The 20,394-nt window shown below is 39.7% G+C and overlaps 2 protein-coding genes across 3 annotated transcripts; one reads left to right on the top strand and one right to left on the bottom strand.

Annotated features, from left to right (window-relative positions):
- Positions 1-316: 316 nt before the first annotated feature.
- LOC104451022 (DNA-directed RNA polymerases I and III subunit rpac1) lies at positions 317-3,963 on the top strand. The gene is made up of 9 exons (XM_010065767.3): positions 317-521; positions 662-847; positions 1,251-1,380; positions 1,496-1,576; positions 1,681-1,871; positions 2,892-2,987; positions 3,090-3,183; positions 3,379-3,495; positions 3,596-3,963. The coding sequence occupies exons 1-9, from the start codon at positions 405-407 to the stop codon at positions 3,697-3,699; spliced, it is 1,116 nt and encodes a 371-aa protein (XP_010064069.2). The 5' UTR covers positions 317-404; the 3' UTR covers positions 3,700-3,963.
- An 837-nt stretch (positions 3,964-4,800) lies between these two features.
- On the bottom strand, positions 4,801-16,012 carry LOC104451021. 2 transcript variants are annotated; one of them, XM_010065765.3, is made up of 17 exons: positions 15,693-16,012; positions 14,875-15,067; positions 13,826-14,131; positions 13,654-13,743; positions 12,659-13,129; positions 12,400-12,507; positions 11,167-11,297; positions 10,952-11,084; positions 9,910-10,255; positions 9,298-9,815; positions 9,019-9,198; positions 8,788-8,946; positions 8,508-8,582; positions 7,533-7,713; positions 6,273-6,463; positions 5,740-5,955; positions 4,801-5,604 (listed from the first exon to the last, which is right to left on the bottom strand). In XM_010065765.3, exons 1-17 carry the CDS (start codon positions 15,899-15,901, stop codon positions 4,957-4,959), a joined length of 4,155 nt encoding a protein of 1,384 aa, XP_010064067.2. In that variant the 5' UTR covers positions 15,902-16,012; the 3' UTR covers positions 4,801-4,956. The 2 variants fall into 2 exon arrangements, with proteins under 2 accessions (XP_010064067.2, XP_010064068.2); XM_010065766.3 differs by lacking the exons at positions 14,875-15,067; positions 15,693-16,012 and having other exon boundaries at positions 13,654-13,736; positions 13,826-14,037.
- Between the last annotated feature and the right edge of the window lie 4,382 nt (positions 16,013-20,394).

The raw sequence follows: 20,394 nt of genomic DNA, 5'->3' as shown, positions 1-20,394 counted from the left end.
TGCGCTAGAAAAAGCTTCCAAGTCATAGATGCGGCATATTTACTTTAAATTCTCGCATTTACCTTAAAATCTGAAGTGAATATAATATATTTGTATGAGTTTAGAGTTTTTTGTATTTTAAAAAACATTTTCGGATAAACATGTTACGTGGATAAATTTGAGATTTTTATGTCGTAATTTAAAAAAAAAAAAAAAAATAAACGTGTTACATTGTACATAATTTTTTTTTTTGGTCGGAACATTGTACATAATTTGAACGGAGCTGAACAACACAAATGAAGGAAATAAAAGGAACTCCTTTATAAAAAGCGTAACCGGTTTTTGGGCGCGAGCGGAGTGTCGTCGTTAAACCCTAAACCCTCTGGCATCTCCTCTCTTTTCTCTCCTCCCTTTTCTCTCCTCCCATGTCCGATTCCGACTCAGAGGCGATGGCGGATGCCGGAGTGGAAAACCCTAAACTGCCCCCGCACCTCGAGCTCCGCAGAACTCGTGTCCTCTGCAAAGCCGATGCTCCCACCAGTGTACTCTCCTCTCCTCTCCTCTTCTCTTCTCTGCCCTCGCTATCTTCTTCTCCTCGTCAAGGAGGCAGCTTTGCTTTGCAATCTTCGTGCTTATTAATTGATTTCGTTGAGCTGCTTCTCTGCTGCTTGGCTGCTTGTAGACAGATACTGTCCAGTACTCTGGAGCTTACGCGTCTCTCGGAGTCGATAATAGTCTGAGATTCGACGATTTCCGCAACAACTTCAGAGTCCAAGTCAACAGGATCAGCCATGAAGACATGGAGTTCGATATGGTCGGCGTCGATCCTTCTATTGCCAACGCGCTCCGGAGGATCCTCTTGGCCGAGGTGTGCTTATCCGTCTTTCGCTTCGAATTCGGAACGCGTTCCCTTCGATCTGCGACTTCAGTTACTAGGCCAGTACATCCATGTGTCGCCTTAACTATACCGAATAAATGCTTCAGCACGTTCTGAGGGATTTTTCTTTAGTGATAGTTGTAAATTTCTTTTGCAGTTTGTTGTTTTTATTGTCGTATTAAGAAATGTATGTACTTCCTTTAGCTATGAATGGCCATCGACGATCCAACTGAAAGAGAATTCTTGGGTTTTTATCTTTCAAGATTTCATCGGTTCAAAGTTTGCTTTTTCGTTGTTCGTATTCAACCTTGGTTTAGGTTTTGTTTTACAAGTGGCTTATGTGATTGATTGAAATTAATTGAATCTCCCGATGTGTCCATGTTTGCTCGTGCAGCTTCCCACCATGGCCATTGAAAAGGTTCTTATTGCGAATAATACATCAGTGGTGCAAGATGAAGTTCTTGCTCATCGCTTGGGTCTCATTCCCATCAAGGTTGACCCAAGGCTTTTCGATTATTTATCAGGTGGGGCTTTAAATTCATGCCTGTTCAACTTCTTTGTCGTATTGAAGAACTGATTTATGGTGGCACCTTGTGAGTTTTGTATTGTTGATGTACCACTTTCACTTATAATCTGTAGAGAATGATACATCTAATGAGAAGAATACCATAGTTTTCAAACTCCACGTCCGATGTGCAGAACGTGGGCAGCGTCTCACAGGTAAATTATCTCTTTCAATATTATCAATTGGTTATTTCTAAAGGATGTCAAATTACTCAGTTTTGTCTCATGTCTCATTGTAATAATTTTTGGCGTATATACAGCGACATCAAATGAATTAACGTGGCTGCCTAAGGGGAGTGAGTTGTTGAAGACATCTGAAAGTTTGACTTCAACTTCAAAACCAGAAACCTACACTTCATTTACTTGCAGTCAGGACTCCATGCCAGAATTTGCAGGCAATCCAATTAGTGTGTATCCTGATATCATCATTGCTAAGCTTGGTTTTGGCCAGGTGATGGTCTTATATGTCGTATACTTGTCATAATTTATTTTTATTTTTATTTTTATTTTATCGCTTCTTACCATAGTTTAGTCTAGTATGTTACTCTTCAACAGCATCGATACAAGCATTACATCTTGCTATATGGTTTCCGGTTCTGAGCTGTAGGAATCTGTACTTTACCTTAAACCGTTTTGTGCTTGTTGGTTTTTCTTTTTCTTTCCTTTTTTATTTTATTTTATTTTATTTTGGGCCAGAACGTGCTTTATGGGTTAGGAATTTACTTGAGAGAAGATAGCAGGGAGATCGGTTTTGAATTTGCTCACTAAAAGCATAGGAGGGCTTTTACTGTATGTAGGAGTCTTAACTGCAGGGTGTCGTGCTATATCCTAGCACTGGTGTGCCTAAGCATTGCTGCATGCTGTGGTAGAACTTATTACCCCAACTATTGTGTATCAGTGTATTGCATGGCGATAGAACTGAATTAGCAGCAAATTATCAGCAAACTCCTTGATTCTTTCTCTTTCTGGTCTTGCAGTCATCCCATCCAAAGAAAGAGCTCTTATCAGTTTTCTTTTTCCCCTTTTCTCTTGAAAGGTTTATTCAACAAAGTCAATCAGTTAGCTATCTGTTTCTTGGGAATATAGTATATTTTAGTTCTGATGGCAAGATGGCTTTCATGGAACTGGAAGACCTTTGCTGTCCATGGTGCAGTGCTTGGCTTGCTAGTAAATTTCTGATAATGGCGGAAGTATTGTTGAATTTCCAATTTAGTTGATCAATTTCTAGTTCGACAGGAGACATAACACTTTGTGATCTGAGAGTTGTTATAGGGAACCCTTCATTTTACTAGTGGTTATTTCTAGCTAATTTGATTCACTTTTTCAAATAGATGCTTTCTGCTTTTTAGAAGCTTCTCGTGCATCTTGTTCAAGGAAATATTTAAAGCCATTAAAGTGAGTAGTGATTGCACTTGTCATTGAGCAACTTTTTGTAAAATCTAGTAAATCTTTTGAATGGTGTCATCCGCAGGAAATTGAACTTGAAGCACATGCTGTTAAGGGTGTTGGGAAAACGCATGCAAAGTGGTCTCCTGTTGCCACTTGTTGGTACAGAATGCTTCCAGAGGCACGTCTCTTATGTGACTTACTTTCTTTTGGTGCAGCAGCCTTGCACATAGGCATATATTTGTCAAATGTGTTATCTAATATTTTGTTCATGCTCGTATAGGTTGTATTGACTGAAGAAATTGAGGGCAAGAAGGCTGAATTACTTAAGCAAAAATGCCCAGCTAATGTGTTTGAGATCGAAGATCTTGCTGATGGTAAGTCACCCTTTCTTCAGCTGCTTTGATGGGAGAAACAGTCAATGGCCATCCATCCTGAGAAATGCCGTCTAGATGTAGTTCGCAATAATTTTGGCGATATTCTGGATTTCATACTGTTTGTTAGTCAGGGTTTGATCTCTCCTGGTTCCTGTTCCTTGGATTTTCTTGAGAGATGGTTATGTTGTTGTTCAGGTAGAAAAAGAGCAACTGTTGCCAGACCACGAGCTTGCACACTCTGTAGAGAATGCATCAGGGATGGTGACGACTGGGAGAGGCTATCCTTACGCCGTGTCAAGGATCATTTTATATGTAAGTAATAACCAACGAGGTGCATTCACTTATCATTATAGCTAAGATAAAATCCTGCAGCAAGTGCAGTCTTGATTAATTCTCTTTTGCCTGTTTTTAGTTACCATCGAATCGACCGGAGCATTACCTCCAGAAGTTTTGTTTACCGAGGCAGTGAAGATCTTGGAGGACAAATGCGAACGTGTCATTAGCGATCTCTCTTGATGCTCCATCATTTGGACAGTTGTCAAACAGAGATCGGATGCCTTCTATGTAGAATGTTTGACACCCGCACCCCCTCCGCTCCCCCACGCATTTGTATTTGATGGGGAATCATTGGCATTTATTTAGATCTCCCATTTTTGCTCGTAAGTGATATCATATTGAGTTGGTTCGATCGTTGTATTCGTCTAATTTTACCAGTGAAATACACATTTCTCTATTTAGAAAATGAGCGGTTATATAACACAATTAGTGCCCGAGATTGTATCCCTCTCCCCCACATCGTGATAGAAATAAAGCGCAGCCTTGAGCCTGAGACTGGTTACTTGGACAAGCTCCAGGAGCGCTTATGGTTGATCCCTGTCTTGGCCACAGTGAGGTTCGACTTTTCTTGGGATTGATGGTGATAGCCCGCCAACGTGGGTCGATCGCATCAATGCCACTGCACTCGTGGAGGCAAGTGGGTGAAGGCGACTTGATCGTAGTGGGCGAGTTGATCACGTTGGATTAGAGGCCAGAACATAGCAGGGTGTTAAGATCGAGCTCTGTTGGGAAAGATCTGTTTCGGGTTGTGGTTCATGGCTGTGATGTGAGAGAGAAGTCACCGATGACAGTGGCAAGCGATAGGGGCTCAGCGAGGCAACCATTGTGAGGGGCAGCGATGGGCAATTATGGTGGCTGTGTGCGAGGTGATCGGACGATGGAACAGAAGAGAGTTTTACAATTGGGAGAATATTAAACCGTCTAACTGATTATGCGAAAATCGATGAATGACGCTTTGCGAGCAGCAGCCTCTGTTGCCAAGTCAGAAGCTAATTTTAAGCCCTTTGCGTACGCTTAATAATAAGTCGTAATTGCGCATGTCAAAAGGCCAGAATGAGGTTCAAGGGAAAACAATGCTGGCAAGGGAGACATTTTACGCTTGGCTGTGGGCTCGTTCTTTTTCTCCGCGGATTATGCTAAAAACCCTCCTTTTCGTCAATGAAATATTTCCTTTGAGGTGGATTGCAGAGTAGGGGGTGGACCATTGGACAACAGGGCTCATAAAATGACAAGGCTGGTAGAGTTCCCTCAATCCACAATTTCTCTTGGAAGCATACTAGATGTCCGCTTGAAAATAGATCTTGAGGATCTGCACCAGCTTTGGCATTTACAGAGGATTTGCAATATCTCAAGAGGACCTACCAATATCCTCCCTGGCTTCACGAGAGAAAAAGCAATCTTGATGCGTATCAGTGAGATAGCAAAGAGAAGTCTGATCTAGCTGTACATTTGGTTGGAAAAAACGAGAGAATTTAGTTTCCTGAAGATTACTCCTACAGCAGAAACATTAATCTCAAAACCGTACGTCTGCCCTCCATACTGAACGTGTAGGTATTCTTTTGGAGAAGAAGGCGGGGGCAACACTTGATTAATCTCCGGTAACTCAGATGTAGGCGGTAAAGGTATGTCTTTCTTCACAGAGTAGTAAACATCGGCCAGAAGAAGCCACACAAGATCAGGGTCTATGGATGCGAGACCTTGCAAGGCATTTAGAGCAGCATCTTGAAGGCCGGAAATTCCACTACAAGCAATGCCTACAACCAGGCCAGTGACCTTCTTTAGCACTACTGCCAGTGCCGATGCACTCTTCTTATTTTTGGATAATTCAGAAATCATGTTAAGAACTGATGCTTGCACTTTGAGGGTAGAAACTTCAGCCATTGACTCTTCTGAAGCTGGAACCATACTCCTATAAGGCAATTGTAACGGGATCCTTTCTTTTCTGACATCCTGCTTGGTGTGAAACGGAGAGGCAGTCAGCAGTCTCCAGAAATGGCCACCATCAGTGTGGAACCGGCGGGAGAAGAAATCTCCTCCACAGATCTGCACTGAAGAACTCACTGCAGCTAAACATCTCCTGACAACCTGACATAAAAAACAACTTGGATGTCACCGAGAAGATAGCTCTGAAAGTTGGCGTGCTGTTTTTATTTAAATTGTTGTACTTCAACCATCACATGCTGTAGGGGGAGGAAAAGTAGAACTGTAAAATTAACGCACCGCTGGGTTACTGTTTTGAACACAAACTACAAAGAAAGGCCATATTTTATTCATTGCTGGAAGTAGCCTATTCTCATCTGTTTGCTGGTCAGCAGCATCCAATGAATCTTGAAGCTGATACAGCGAACATGATTGGATAAATTCTTCAATTGCTTCTTTTGCTTGAGTCTCATGCCTGTAGGCTGCTTCGACATTTGCCAAAGCCAATATCCCATCCTTCAAAAGAAACGTGAGCACGCATAAGGAATGTTTGCAAAATGATATTCCTGTAGACAAAAAACTATCACAAACATGGCAAAACTCAAGAATCTAAACTTAAGCCTCCAATATGGGATTTTGACTGTTCCTATTCTCATCGTATTATCAGTCTATTCCAGCTCCTGCTTTCATTCCTACCCACAACAACTCCCATTCTCATAATATCATGCATCATTCCAACTACCAAAAAGGCATAAACAATTGACTTATCTACTACTGACAGAAAAGAGCACCATGTTCAAGATAAAATGATTCAGGCATCTAGATTAAAGTACCTCAAGGATATCCAATGCCACCAAGCACATTGGTTGCTTTGATGAGGCAAGCAAAGGGGTTGCAGTCACTAAACATGAAGCAGTAATTGATCCAATTGTTCGTCTATATCTCTTGGAACTGTTCAATTTGAGTGCGATTTCCTCCAACTCTTCATGTACACTACGGTCAGCAAAATGACAACCAGCTACATCTGTTTTCATCAAGTCAAACAAGAGGGAGAAAAATTCAGAATTAGTTAGGCAATAAACTAGGAGACGACCAGCTACATCTGTTTTCATCAAGTCAAATGAAAGGGGAAAAAAATTCAAAATTAGTTAGGCACCGAACTAGGATAAATTATATTTTGGCCAAAAAAAAAAGGATAAATTATTTACATGGAGAAGACATAAATCAAGCATATCCTACATACATATAGAGCGCACAGTCAAAGATTTCTATGCAAAGTTACAATAGACAATTAAATTGGATAGTGTCTGTCTTAGTCATTACACTTGGAAGTACGTTTAATCTCTAAATGACATCCAATCATCAAGAAAAAAAAATTACGATCCAAATGTCAAAAAAGAAAAAGAAAAATCTAACAAAAACGTCTATATCAATTGAAAGTCGACATATGGTGCTAAGTGCATGATTAAGCTCAAAAACTCTATCTCAATGTTCTTCACTGCAAAAAGAGCAGAAAAGATGCAAAAAAAGATCAATGGCAGAGTATTGGAAATATCTGAGAGGAACAACCATAAGAACCACGTGACACTGTCTGAACAAATATTTGATTAGCATTGATTTCAAAACATGCCGACTGTGCAGCTCTTGCCCCTCCCAACATCCATCTGGCCAAATAATTACATAGAGGGAACGTTTTTGAGAGGGAAAAATACATGATCAGTCTATCTACATGCATAATTCTCACTTCATAACTAAAACGGGATGATACAAGAATTGCAAACCTACACTTGTAATATTGTCAGCAACAATCTAACATTGCATTTAATAAAGAAAGGAAAAGTTTACTCTATTCTGAAAGAAATGATACTAACATGGTGGTTGAAAACAATTGATTAGGAAAAGGAACCATTGATTCTAAACAAATCAACAATTGTGAGGAAGTATAGGGGGTTGTGAGGTTCATTTAAAGCTAAAGTTCAACGTTGAAGCAGCAGTCTTGCGCTCCTCCAAAATTGAACCAAGATTTATAGTAGTTTTGACATAAACTATGACCCTACAAACAAGGCAATAACATACTATTACATAAGAATCACCTGATTGAGTGCAGTAGGAAGCTCCTTCCTCGTGATTCAACCTTGAAGAGTGACCTGACTCTGTCCTCAAGCACTGATCCTTTTCCAAAATTTTAGCCTTGACATGCTTAAGGAAAGACTCAGCTTCAATGGGCAACAAAAATGCTTCCCGCTTCAATGATTTTGCAATCTCTGCCACTGCCTGAAGAACACAGAATATTAGATATAAACAATATGATCATCATTCAGCTTCCTATTGAATGATTTTCAGATGTGCATAGTGAACAAAATTTGTTAAGCATTTACCACGCGATCACAATAACTAGAATACAATTGAAGAGATAATTATCAAAAGTCCAGCATTTGAACTGACACTAGGTCAGGGAAACCAAAACATAAGTTCATCTTTCCATGTCAACAGAGACAAATATTGTTTTTCCATTCCCATCAAGTCTATGACTCAAACATGCTGAAAGCATCGTACTTTGAAGAGAATTCATGGAAAATTCAGCTAAAAAGAACTGCATAGTAAAGCTCTGTAACAACTAAAACATCATTCTAAGTCCAGTAACGGTCCATCATGCTAGTATGACATTTAAGTTGTGGAAAACTATGCTCAAAGTTACCAAGCTGTATGATTCAAGCTCAGTGACAGAAGACCCGGGATTCATTATGCTCCGCATTTTGTCAAGATCATCATACAAAAGAAGAATCACGTAAAGAGATGGAGCAGGATGAAGTTAAAGGAAGAAGCTGGTGATGTCCACTAATGAGGGAGCCAAGTAACTTTAAGTTCATAGTTCTCTCTGGTCATTCACAACTCAATATATCTTATAAATAGTGATTTCCCAGAAGTGCACATGTCTCCCTCTTTCTTTTGTGTTTTGCACAAGCCCCAAAGCAGCATGGCAAGTTCCAAGTCCATGCATACTTAAAAGGTGCTGATTAATGAGGACTGAGTGGTAATGATGCAGCTGTTATTGACAACGGATAGACCTTTAGAAAGGGAACTGTCAAATCTGGATGCTGATACCTCCCAAGTATCTCAAGTTCAAGTGAAACAGACCGCATCTGTAAAATTTGCAAAATTGGCAGCGAATTAGCATTGAGAGAACATTACAAGATCCTCAACTATCAGAGGAGAAATCACTACATAAACAGAATGTTGAAAGGCAACCAACTTATGATACAAGAACACCACTGATGAAGAGCCCTTATAGGGAAAAGTCACACGATATGTTACAAAGATGAACTAGGCTAAAAAGCATAGTCATACTGGTTCTTCCAACAATGGCAATATCTTCTCAGCTACACCAATGTAAGAAAGCATAGCAGCAAGCACACTAGGCACATGTGGGTGGAGATCCAAATGACGTAATTGCTGACATATAGAGTCTATTATGTAATCCGCATTCTCCAAAACTAGTTGGCCAACCTGCAAATTACCACAACATCGTTATGAAACCTTTAATAATATAACAAAATAAGAGTTTACATCAGAACTCACCGACAGATAGCCTGATGTTTTAGAAATGACATGCAAGACAGTATCAGCAGCTGCTCTGACATGGAAGTTTGGAGAAACAAGATTCTCAAGCAACAAATAGAGAGATGAATGCATAAAGCCACTGGAAACAAAATCTTTGCCAAGACACATACTAAAAATGCCAATCCCCTCAATAATCACCTGCTCAAGAAGAAGAGAACAGAATAATATTAATCTTTTCTGCTGTATATACATTATTAGATTTTACAAGCACATTCAGTTTGGAAAAGCTGAGCTTGCCTGATGTAACATGGCAGCATCATGGAGAAAGTGCAAAGGAAAATCATCATCTTTGCCGTCAGATTCCACATGTGAGGATCTTTGTCCAAATGAAAAATTCCACACTTCAGGACTTACATATTCGTGTAAGATTCTACCAATGCAATCGATCAGTTGACTTTCATAGCTATTTTCACGTGTGAGATTCCATGTAGATGGATCATGAGCATGACATGTGGTAGAATGACGATCATCAAGACCAGAGTTGAGCTTCTGAAGTTCATCTCCACTTACAGTAGATTTATGGAACATCTGCTCAAAATTTTCAAAGGCCTCATCTGATAATCCAAATATCATCTCATTTAGAATACAAACTGCAGTGCTTGCCTGCCGCAGTAACTGTCCCGAACCAGTTCTGTAATACCAAGACTGCCAGTTCTCTTTATTACAGTCTCTAATCCGAATCTCAGAAACCAATTTTCGCAGGAATCCAAGTGGAATATCAGCAATTGCCGACAAATGGCCTTCATATCTTGAATCTACAAACAATCAGAAAGAGCGGCGGTGACAATGCTAAGCATAGAATTGCCTGAATGACGGAGGGAAATTGCAGAAAATGAGCATAGGAATGACCTGCCAATAAAGATAAACCTCCAAGTCTGACAATTTGTGCAAGGGTCTGGTATAGTTCCTGACTACCAACATTCACAAACCAAGGGGGCATTCGTGGAAGCTCGCTTCTCTCAATGTTTTCTTGAAGGTATCCTATTTCTTTCACCTGAGCACCTTCATGCTGAGCAGCAGTAAAGGCTCTCTGATGTTCACTGGTCAAATGAGATAGGTGTTTTAACTCCACAACAGAGCGGATGTATCCCTTGGAAGATGATCTAGACAGCACAAGCTTTTCTAGAGAACCAGCGAATACCGAATGCTGACCAAGGCACGTTGCAAGGACATCAAAAAACCGTGCAGCTGTTACCTATATGCATCACAGGAGAAGCAGAATTAGGATCTATGATCAAGAGGCTCTACAGATGAAAATCTTGCAGTCTAAATTACTCAAGGATTTTATATCCAGTCAAAATCAAAAGAATGTCAATGGAGAGGAAAGCACAACTGAGTTGTCAACTAAACTTTGATTCTATTGATAATTTACTTAACATGTCTAAGAAAGCAATTGCAACTCTAAGTCAGCTCCAGCATCAGCCAAGTACTAACAGCTATAGGAAATAGAACCCCTAAAAGCGTAGCATATAAGTAATCACTGGCACCCATAAGCTTAATATAGATGAAGAAAATCCAAGTGGTAGTCAAATGAATGTGAAATTACTGATAAATGAGATGCAAAGGTACAATATGACTTTCAATGATTAAACATTAATACTTGATGATTGAGCTAAAGCATAACTAGATCAATTAAATTTCAGAAAGGGGAGAAAAAGAAAGATAAATTCCTCGCCGAAAAGGTACATACACACAAAGCTGTTAAGACTTATCACAGTCACTGCTCCAGTGAGAAGAAATGGGACCCAATACTGAAGGGAGAGGGAAAAGCAAACTTTTAATCATATTTCCATAAGACTGGGGGCGATAAAATTAAGTTTATTTAATTTCCGCATCAATCTACAGGAGAGAACCAACTAAGATTAAAATGACAATAAACGTATGTACATACAGGAGAATGGAGTAGCCGATCCACAACAAGGCGAGGACCAGAAAAGTACATGACAACAAGCAGCTGCTGAGCACTTGATCGTGCAAAAGAGTTCTCATCTTCAAGCACCATTTTCGGAAGTTTCTCTATTAGCCTGCTCCAAACAAGTTTTAGTTCAAGCTCTCAAGCAGAAGCAGTAAACAAATCCTATCTCCTAACCATGGTCAAGCCCAAACCTGCTTAACATTTCAGCAATATCACGTTCTACAGTCTCTATCCTGCCGGAAGAAAATAGACATCTGAGAAATTTCTGGGAAGATGCGGAAATCTCTTCAGAATCATCGACAACCAAGACACATAGACATTCCTGCATTAGGGGAATTACATGAACTTCAAACTGAGCCATAACAATGTCAAGTTTCAATGCATAATAGAAGCCAAAAAGGTTATGATGCCAGGCAAGAGAAGCAACAGACTTCACATTCCACTCGCACAATCATTCCAAAGGAGAAGTATTCACAGTTTGTAGATAGCACATAGTTTGGCAGAATTGAGAGAGAGAAAGAAAACTAATTTCAAAATAGACTGAACCAGCACACTTAATGAATATAGGGATTAGAATTTAATTGCTATTAAGTGGCATGAGTTAAAATAAAATAAGTGACTCCCAGAAGTCGAGTGACAACAACTTTACAAAGGCTTTTATTTTCTTAGCAAGGTAATTATAACTTGGGAAGAAGGCCTTATTATCATTGGTCAATACCAACTTTTCCATGAATACTTTGAAAAATTAACAGAAATCACTCAGATATTCGCTGGTCCCCCTTATAACACTGTCTTTGGAGCTCTTGTTACCATCTTGAATGGCACTACAAATTAAATATCTAGTATGTAATGATGGAGATGAAAGATATAGGTCAAGATGTTAATAAGTTAGATGTCAAAGAAGGTCACCCACTTGACACAGGCTAAATGTCAAGCAAAAACTTGCAGTTAATTCCTTAGATGAAATAAAAGTGATGTTAGGTTGAATTTCTTCAAATTACCAAAGAAAGAAAAGTGAGGATCTCAACATGATCTAACAATCCTTTATCCTGAAGAGAGTATCCTTGAACAACAAAATGAAGGTGCGATCACCAATTAAAGGAAAGACACAAGCACACTTTAACAGTGAGACTGCACAATCTAATTCTGAATAAGATTACCCAGAAAGCTCACATGAAGATAACAAGTCAACCAATCAGAGACATGGTAGATTTAGCTTTAAAATGTGTTCACTTATATATAGCAGATGAAGCACATCGGAGGGGGCTTAGCCTCAGATTTTTTTCATGCTCCCAGAATGGAGGAGTAGAGGTCCATGAATTCTCACGCGGCAAAAACATAAACAAACTGCAAACCTATACGAGCACACCAATTTGCTTCAAATTATTATCCCTTCTAGGAAAAAAGAAGAGGCAACCCCTCACCAGAAGCAGCAATTTACTCTGTTTTAGTGTGTTGTTGCACTTGGTAAGAATTCCTTCTATAGCAGCAAGAAGTCCTCTTCTCAACCTTTTTGCTGGATGAACACAAATCTGAGAAAACATGTACGAAGCTTAGCAACCAATTAAGTATCAGAAAGTACAAAAAAATATCATTGAGATTATAAAGTAGCTTTATGCAAGGCCAAATACATTATCATTTTCCTTGGATAATCTCAGAACACATAAAATTGAAGGCACATACATGTGGAAAAGTAGCACTAAGCAATTTATGAACACTGGCTGAAGTTTCCTCAACCCACTCTTTTGTCCGATTCACAGTGAAAGTTGGCAACCCCTCGCTAGATCCAGCATTCTTCTGCTCCTGGATTTCATTTACAGTTTTCTTACTTTCGACCTTAACATCTGAATGTTCACTTAAAACTTCATGACCTTGATCTCTGATAGGCAACCTGCGAAGTTCGTTGAGGATGGAATCTGTCGAGTCATAAATTTCTGAATTCATCTTACTATTCAAGGACATCTCCAAGGAAAGCAAGTTCGCATCATCCTCAAGAACAATCATCAGATACTCAGCTAATCCTCTAATTGATTGATCGATCGCTTCAATATTGCCAGCAGCACCACTTGACATTGTTCTTGCGACACCCAAAACATTAATAAATTTACTAACAACACCAGGCAAAAAGAAAGCTAATGCATCAGAAGTGCCAACCTGCAAACAATCCCACCAAAAAAAACTTTCTCATCAATATATTCTTGCCACAAGAGAGATCTGAACTGCTCAGAGGAAAAAATTAACAAGAGCAATTTAAGGGACGATCTTGACTCATCATAGAAAGAAAAGGCACTTCTTTTGTTCACAGATTACAGAATCAGTCGGAAGAAGGCATTTGCAACATCTATAATATACATACACGCGTCACAAAAATCTTCAGGCAGCAAGAATTTATTCTATGAACCACAGCGCCCTTTTTTACTCTTCTCAGTGCATCAACTCTGATACTGTTGTAATTTTCTGAAACTGGAACACCTTTACCTTCAACCAATCTTAAGCTCATAGATTATGTAGAATTCCTATATTCAGTTCTATAGAATGTGTCATTTCAAGTCGATTTTGAGTTAAACCGTGCCAGGGTTAGGTTTCTCTCACTAAATTACTTATGTTCTAGAGTCATGTGCTAGTGTCATGTCAGGAATTGCTAACCCTATCTTAAACCCTATACCTTGTAGAATTACCTTAGCAACAAGAACCCGTAGTGTCAAGAAGGCTTCTATGCGAAGCTTCGCACTTCCTCGATGCCCGCGCACAGCCTCAAAATCTGCAGCCTTTGCATAAAAACCAACATGTTAATTCCATATGAATTTGCTTGAAGTGTAACAAGGAAGTGCCTGATAAAACTTTACATACTTTGAGAAGAAGTGATAACCAGTGTCCAATAGCAGTAGATGCAGTCTGAGTCTGAAGAAATGCAAGTAAACATTCCCCTCCCAAGTTTGGTCTTGAGCGTCTAATAGGGTGAGTAAGCATATCATCACCAACTAAAAGAGCAGGCAACCCAGTAATTTGTTTACACGAGCAAGAGCTATCAGAGCATGGCAACAAATTCAAAAGAAGCGCCCTAAAACACTTGATAATTCCTTCACGGAACTCTTCAGAAGCCACAGATGGAGAAAGCACAGCCCCATAATTCAATTTATTTAGTATCGGAACCATCTGCAAGAAGAATGGATCATATTCCGACAAAAAGAAATGGGTTAAGAAGTGTGATATTAAGGCTTTTTGTAGTACATCTAAAAATGATTTGACTTGGAGGTGCCATTCAGGATGCCGATGAACTATGAAGTGGGTACGCGACCTGACATCCAGCATCATCCCTAAACCCAAATTTGGAGGTGACGCACTACTAATCCATTGAAAAATCATAGATTTTAGGAAAGGGAAGTAATGAGTCCCCCAAGAAAAGACTTATTGCCGTGATGATGTTCTCAGAATGCATTAGACCAAGAAATCTTAGTGATGACTACACTCACATATAACTTTTAGAGAGAAAATTCTCAAAGACGTTGTCTCATCGCCTTCAAAGGCTACAGCAGTGCCTCCCTCCTACCAACAGATAGTCCTAACCTAACAACAACTACATGGTAGTGTAGCATAACAAGTTCCACCAAGTTGAGCTACAAAGGAATCATTGCAATGACCATTTAGATTCTTCAAGGCTCGGAAGCACTCACTAGCACTAGCAGTGCACGCAGTATGAAGAGTTTGAAGAGGGACAAAGTAAAGTTCAAATTTTTTCGAACAGCATCACATGCAAAAGATATGGACCAGGCCTATTCACCAGTTATGCGGTATACAGAAGTGTGGCGTCACTAATAATGACCACAAAGTGCAAGGGAAACAAAAGGAAATACAGACGATAGACAATATGATAAGGGAAAAGAGAAAAGCAGAACCACCTGATCGACTGATCCCAGGTAACATTTCTTCAGAAGTTCCTCCAAACACTGGAGCACAGCTTCTGCCACTATATCACTCACTCTATGGGGTTTATGAGATGGCGGAACCTCACGTTCTTCGGGATTAATCTCGCGTTGCTTTCGGCCGTCAACCGCCGCACCTAATAGATGCAGCAGTGGAAACAACGTATAGCTGGATGCACCGAAACGATCAGGTCAATGAGAAATACTGACCGGACAAAGATACATCTCCCAAGACAGGGGAAAAGCAACAAACATGAGCAAGACATAGCAGGCATCTGAGCGACTATCCAAAACAGTAAGCAAACTACAGAAGTTCCAGTTTCAACCTCTTTAATCAGGTACCAAACATTTCAGTTAAATAGCGGTACTCTTTCTACGAGTATTTTCTCTTCTCCTCCTTCTATTTCAGTAAAGTATTTCCCACGCGTATTGAAATGTCGAACAGAAGAACGATTTCATACGTGTTCTCCACCTAATAATCATCTCATAAGCCAGCAGCTACACCATAAATCCATCCTAATCCCTCCAAAATTTCACTACTTGCTTCCACGGATTCCACGGAAACGAACAACAACGACAATGCGAGACAATCCGAGACAAAACCAGCAGAACGACATCATATTCAACAAACGGCACCGACGCGAACTCCGAAGGCGCGGCACACTATCCGAGACCGAACGCGACGGCCCGGAGCACGGAGACGGAATCCGCATCAGACAAAGAAAATCGCAGCATCATAACAAGCGCAACAGCATCGGATTAAGCAGCAAAGATGGGGTCGGGGGGGACGTTACTCGAAGAAGGGCTGGAGGGAGTCGGGGGGCGAGTCGCGGAGGAAGCGGAGGAGGGCGGGGAGGGAAGGGCAGTGCTTCTTGGGGTGCTGCACCAGGTCGAACAGGTCCACGCAATACGGCCCCAGCTCCGCGATCACTCTGCTCCTCCTCTCCGCCTCTTCCTCGTCCACGAAGCACCACCTCCCCGCCATGTCCTCCATCGGCTCCATTCGATTAATCTTCCACACCGAGAATCGCCGGGGGACTCTGAGAGAGAGCGAGAGAGACTCGCGAACGTGAAGAAGAACCGAATGGGCGAAAGGCAAAGCGGGGGAGAGGAAAATTGTAGAGAGAGCGAGAGAGAGAGAGGAGAAGATTCGATCACTTTCGAAAAAAAAAAAATATTCCGTACTAAAATCTTCATAGTTAATCTTACGAAAAATCTTTATTCAAAACTAAAATTTTTATTACCAAAACCTCAAATTAGTATACCTTAAATAAATTTATTTCAAACTAAACCCCAAATAAATACAATTTATTATAAGTATATCAGTTTGAAATTTTTAAGGTAAATTTGTTATAAGCATACTAATATAAGATTCTTCGTGATATACACCAATTTAAGATTCATCATGATGTTAACCCCAAACTATATTAATTATCATGTTAATTACAATGGAAAATTTTAAGTTAATGCTAAAATTTGGGCTTCAAACACACTCAGATGCGTTCGGACCTTTGTGGGTTTGGTTCTTAAGTAGTTCTTCTCTAATTTGCGATTAAATAAAAAAATTCCAACATCCTCACTTCTAATATCACGAAAAATCTCTAGTTGAATAAATGATAAGACCTCAACCGGTATATACATCAACTCTCATGTATCATCGAATTCAGTAAAATAATATTAAAATTTAACGGAAATTAATAAAAAGGTAAAATATTACAAGTATACTTGTTTGAATTTTTGGTGATAAAAAATTAGCATGAGGTAAAATTATTATAATAACACCAAGATTTTTGTGATATTAACTATAAACTAAATTAATTATTGTCTTAATTACAGCTGAAAATTTTTAAGTTAATAATAAAATTTGGGCGTCGATCCGGTTCCACATGGCCACACTCAGATGCATTCCGACCTCGCGGGTTTGGTTCTTAGTTCTTCTATAATTTGCGATTAATCAAAATTTCCAACATCCTCACTTCTAACCCCACTAATTGTGATAGAAAAACGAAATTGTGAAAAAGACGAGATATAAGCTAAATATCCCGATTCATATTATATGAGATCAGAAAAAGTGCGCGACTGTGTAAAACCGGCATTAATAAAACAGGAGTCAAAGGCAATTCTAAACATATGAAACCATTTGGCAGAAAAAAAAAAGGACACTCGTAGATATAATTTAATTAATCACGCATGTCGAAAAAAGACTTAAATGATTATCATATTGAGAATAATAAAACAAACACTCTTACCATAATATATTTTTTTTTCTAAAATTAGGGCCTTGCTTGGTTCGATTTTGGAAAAATATCCTTGAGAAAATGTAAATACTTTTGGGCTAAAAGAGTTCTCTGAAATGCAAATAGTGTTTGGTAAATTATTACCTTAAAGTGTACTGGGAAATATCTTTAACTTAAATGCCGTTTGTTAAAAATTATATTTTGGAAATGAATTTACTAATTTATTAAAAAAAATGTTTTTAATTTTTTTTTGGGTGGAGTTAAGTTGTTGGTGACCAAAACAACCCCTGGCCAATTGCCAGTAGCCAAATCTGGCTGTCGGACGGCCTCGCCTAAGGTGGCGCACATGACCTCCTAAGCCGGCGGTTGTCGAGCCCCAATTGGCTTCTTCGTGCAAACAATGAAGAAAATGAACAGTGAATGAGGGATAAGGCTTGCATTCGAAGAGTGCAACTTCTCGTACTTCCGAGCTTACTTTGGGCTAAAGGCCCTTAGAGCTCTTTGAAGATGCAATTATTTCCCCAAAAATGTACCAAACGCTATTTGCATTTGATCAATAGACTTTAGAGTCACAAAGTCCACTTAAAATACTGAATCAAACGGGGCTTAGATTTCTACATTCTACATGTCTCTTACTAGTTAATCTTATTATTTGTACTAAAAGTATATATTAAACATTCTAAGCAAATTTAAATTAGAAAAGTTCAAGTCATCAAAACTAGGGCTTTGCAATCGGTCTATGAAGCAAAGTACACGACAACAAGCAGCTACTGAGCACTTGATAGTGCAAAAGAGTTCTCATCTTCAGCACCATTTTCGGAATTTTTTCTGTTAGCTTGCTCCAAACAAGTTTTAGTTCGACCTCTCAACCAGAAGCACTAAAAAAATCCTGTCTCCTAACCATGGTCAAGCCCAGACCTGCTTAACATTTCAGCAATATCACGTTCTACAGTCTCTTATCCTGCTGGAAGAAAATAGATATCTGAGAAATTCCTGGGAAGATGCAGAAATCCCTTCAGAATCATCGACAACCAAGACACATAGACATTCCTGCATTGAGGGAACACCATAAACTTCAAGTCAGAGGCGTAGCAATGTCAAGTTTTAATGCACGATAGAAGCCAAATAGGTTATGATGCCAGGCAAGATAAGCAACAGACTTAACATTTCACTCGCACAATCATTCGAAAGGAGAAGTGATATTCACAGTTTTGAGGTATTTGAGTGTAATGCACGATGTCTTGGGCCGAGATTGAATGGTCGCATGTTGGTTAAAAGAACCTGTCTCGAGCTGTTAAGCCAGACGTTACCTATTCATTTGGGACTTGGGTCGCAGTAAATTCTAGAGCTACACTCCTTCAAGAAAGCCGTCTTTGAGAGACGTAGCCATGCTCAAAAGAGGTGGAATGACGCCCGGCAATGTCAGAATACTGCCGAACTTAAAGTTGGCCCTACCCTTGAGGGGTGTAATTAACAATTGGAACGCATGGTTAGTTGGGTTAGCTAAGCTTGATTATGAGACAAAACTATGTGGCATGGAATAGAACATGTCATAACGGTTTGGCTTTATAATCGAGACCCTTGTGATTTATTGAGTTGAATGAGGCGTTTCAATTGTTGCGTGCATTGATTTTATGCATGGTGTATATGAACTATGCTAATCTGTAGGGTGGATTTGAGACGAGGTAAGTCTCTGTGGTTGTAAGATTGTGTGGTTAGGACACCTCTTGGCATATTACCCTCCTAATCGGGGTTTAGAGTATGAACTTGCTGAGATTTATATCTCACCTCGTCGTGGGCTCAATTTCTTTCAGGACTGCAGAGTGATGGATCTGGAGCCTAGCTGAGGGGACCTGAGGAGTAGGTTGGTTAGGTAAACTTCTTTTTGGAGAACCACCTTTTGAAGCCTTTTAGTTATAGACTTTTGTATATGACTCAGTGTGTATATAAAAATACGTTTTGTTTGTAAATCTGTTTCCCGCTTTTCTATTCCAAGCTGTTGATGTTGGTGGATTAGTAATTCGCTTCCGCATATACATTAAAATGAATGGGTTGGCAACGTGTCCTGAGAACGTCGCATTTGTATCGACCACAAAGGGATGTGTGCGCACTCGAGGATCGGGGCGTGACACCCCCTGACCATGACCATCATTTCTCGAACCACGTGTGCAGCAAGAATTTATTCCTCGAACCACAGCGCCCTTTTTTACTCTTCTCAGTGCATCAACTCCGATACTGTTGAAATTTTCTGAAACTGAAACACGTTTTCAGTCAGCCGATTTTAAGTGCATAGATTATGTAAAAATCCTATATTCAGTTCTATAAGAATGTGTTATTTCATGTCGCTTTTGAGTTAAGCCGTGTCAAGATTAGGTTTCTCTCATTAAATTACTCTGTTCAAGAGTCGTGTACTAGTGTCATGTCAGGAATGGCCACTCCCGTCTTAATTCCTATACCTTGTAGAATTACCTTAGCAACAAGAACCCGTAGTGTCAATGAGGCTTCTATGCGAAGCTTTGCACTTCCTTGATGCCCGCGCATAGCCTGAAAGTCTGCAGCCTTTGCATAAACACCAACATTAATTCCATATGAATTTGCTTGAAGTGTAACAAGGAAGTGCCTGATAAATCTTTACATAGTTCGAGAAGAAGTGATAACCAGTGTCCAATAGCAGCAGATGCACTCTGAGTCTGAAGAAATACAAGTAAACATTCCCCTCCCAAGTTTTGTCATGAGCATCTAACAGGGTGAATAAGCATATCATCATCAACTAAAAGAGCAGGCAACCCAGTAATTTGCTTACACGAGCAAGAACTATCAGAGCATAGCAATTAGTTCAAAAGAAGCGCCCTAAAACACTCAATAGTTCCTTCATGGAACTCTTCAGAAGCCACAGAGGGAGAAAGCAAAGCCCCATAAGTCAATTTCTTTAGGATAACAACCATCTGCAAGAAGAATGGATCATACTCAACAAAAAGAAATGGGTTAAGGAATCAGATATCAAGGCTTTTTGTACATCATCAGAAAATGATTCGACTTGTAGGCGTCATTCAGGACACCTGTGAACTATGAAGTGGATATGCGACCTGATTCCAGCATCATCCCTAGCCCCAAATTTGGAGGTGATGCACTACTAATCCATTGAAAAATCAGTTAAGAGTCATAGATTTTAGGAAAGGGAAGTAATGAGTCTCCCAAGAAACAAACTTATTTGCCGTGATGATGTTCTCAGAATGCATTAGACCAAGAAATCTTAGTG

The sequence above is a fragment of the Eucalyptus grandis genome, chromosome 6 (assembly GCF_016545825.1).
Source record: "Eucalyptus grandis isolate ANBG69807.140 chromosome 6, ASM1654582v1, whole genome shotgun sequence".
Classification (NCBI taxonomy): domain Eukaryota; kingdom Viridiplantae; phylum Streptophyta; class Magnoliopsida; order Myrtales; family Myrtaceae; genus Eucalyptus; species Eucalyptus grandis.
This window is presented reverse-complemented; position numbering and strand designations above follow the sequence as displayed.

Coding starts and splice junctions, on each gene's coding strand:
- LOC104451022 (XM_010065767.3), top strand. CDS start 405: ATGTCCGATTCCGACTCAGAGGCGATGGCGGATGCCGGAGTGGAAAAC. Junction 522..661: donor AAGCCGATGCTCCCACCAGT/GTACTCTCCTCT, acceptor GGCTGCTTGTAG/ACAGATACTGTCCAGTACTC. Junction 2,988..3,089: donor GGTACAGAATGCTTCCAGAG/GCACGTCTCTTA, acceptor ATGCTCGTATAG/GTTGTATTGACTGAAGAAAT.
- LOC104451021 (XM_010065765.3), bottom strand. CDS start 15,901: ATGGAGCCGATGGAGGACATGGCGGGGAGGTGGTGCTTCGTGGACGAG. Junction 12,508..12,658: donor TTAGTGCTACTTTTCCACAT/GTATGTGCCTTC, acceptor ATGTTTTCTCAG/ATTTGTGTTCATCCAGCAAA. Junction 10,256..10,951: donor ATCGGCTACTCCATTCTCCT/GTATGTACATAC, acceptor TGATGCATATAG/GTAACAGCTGCACGGTTTTT.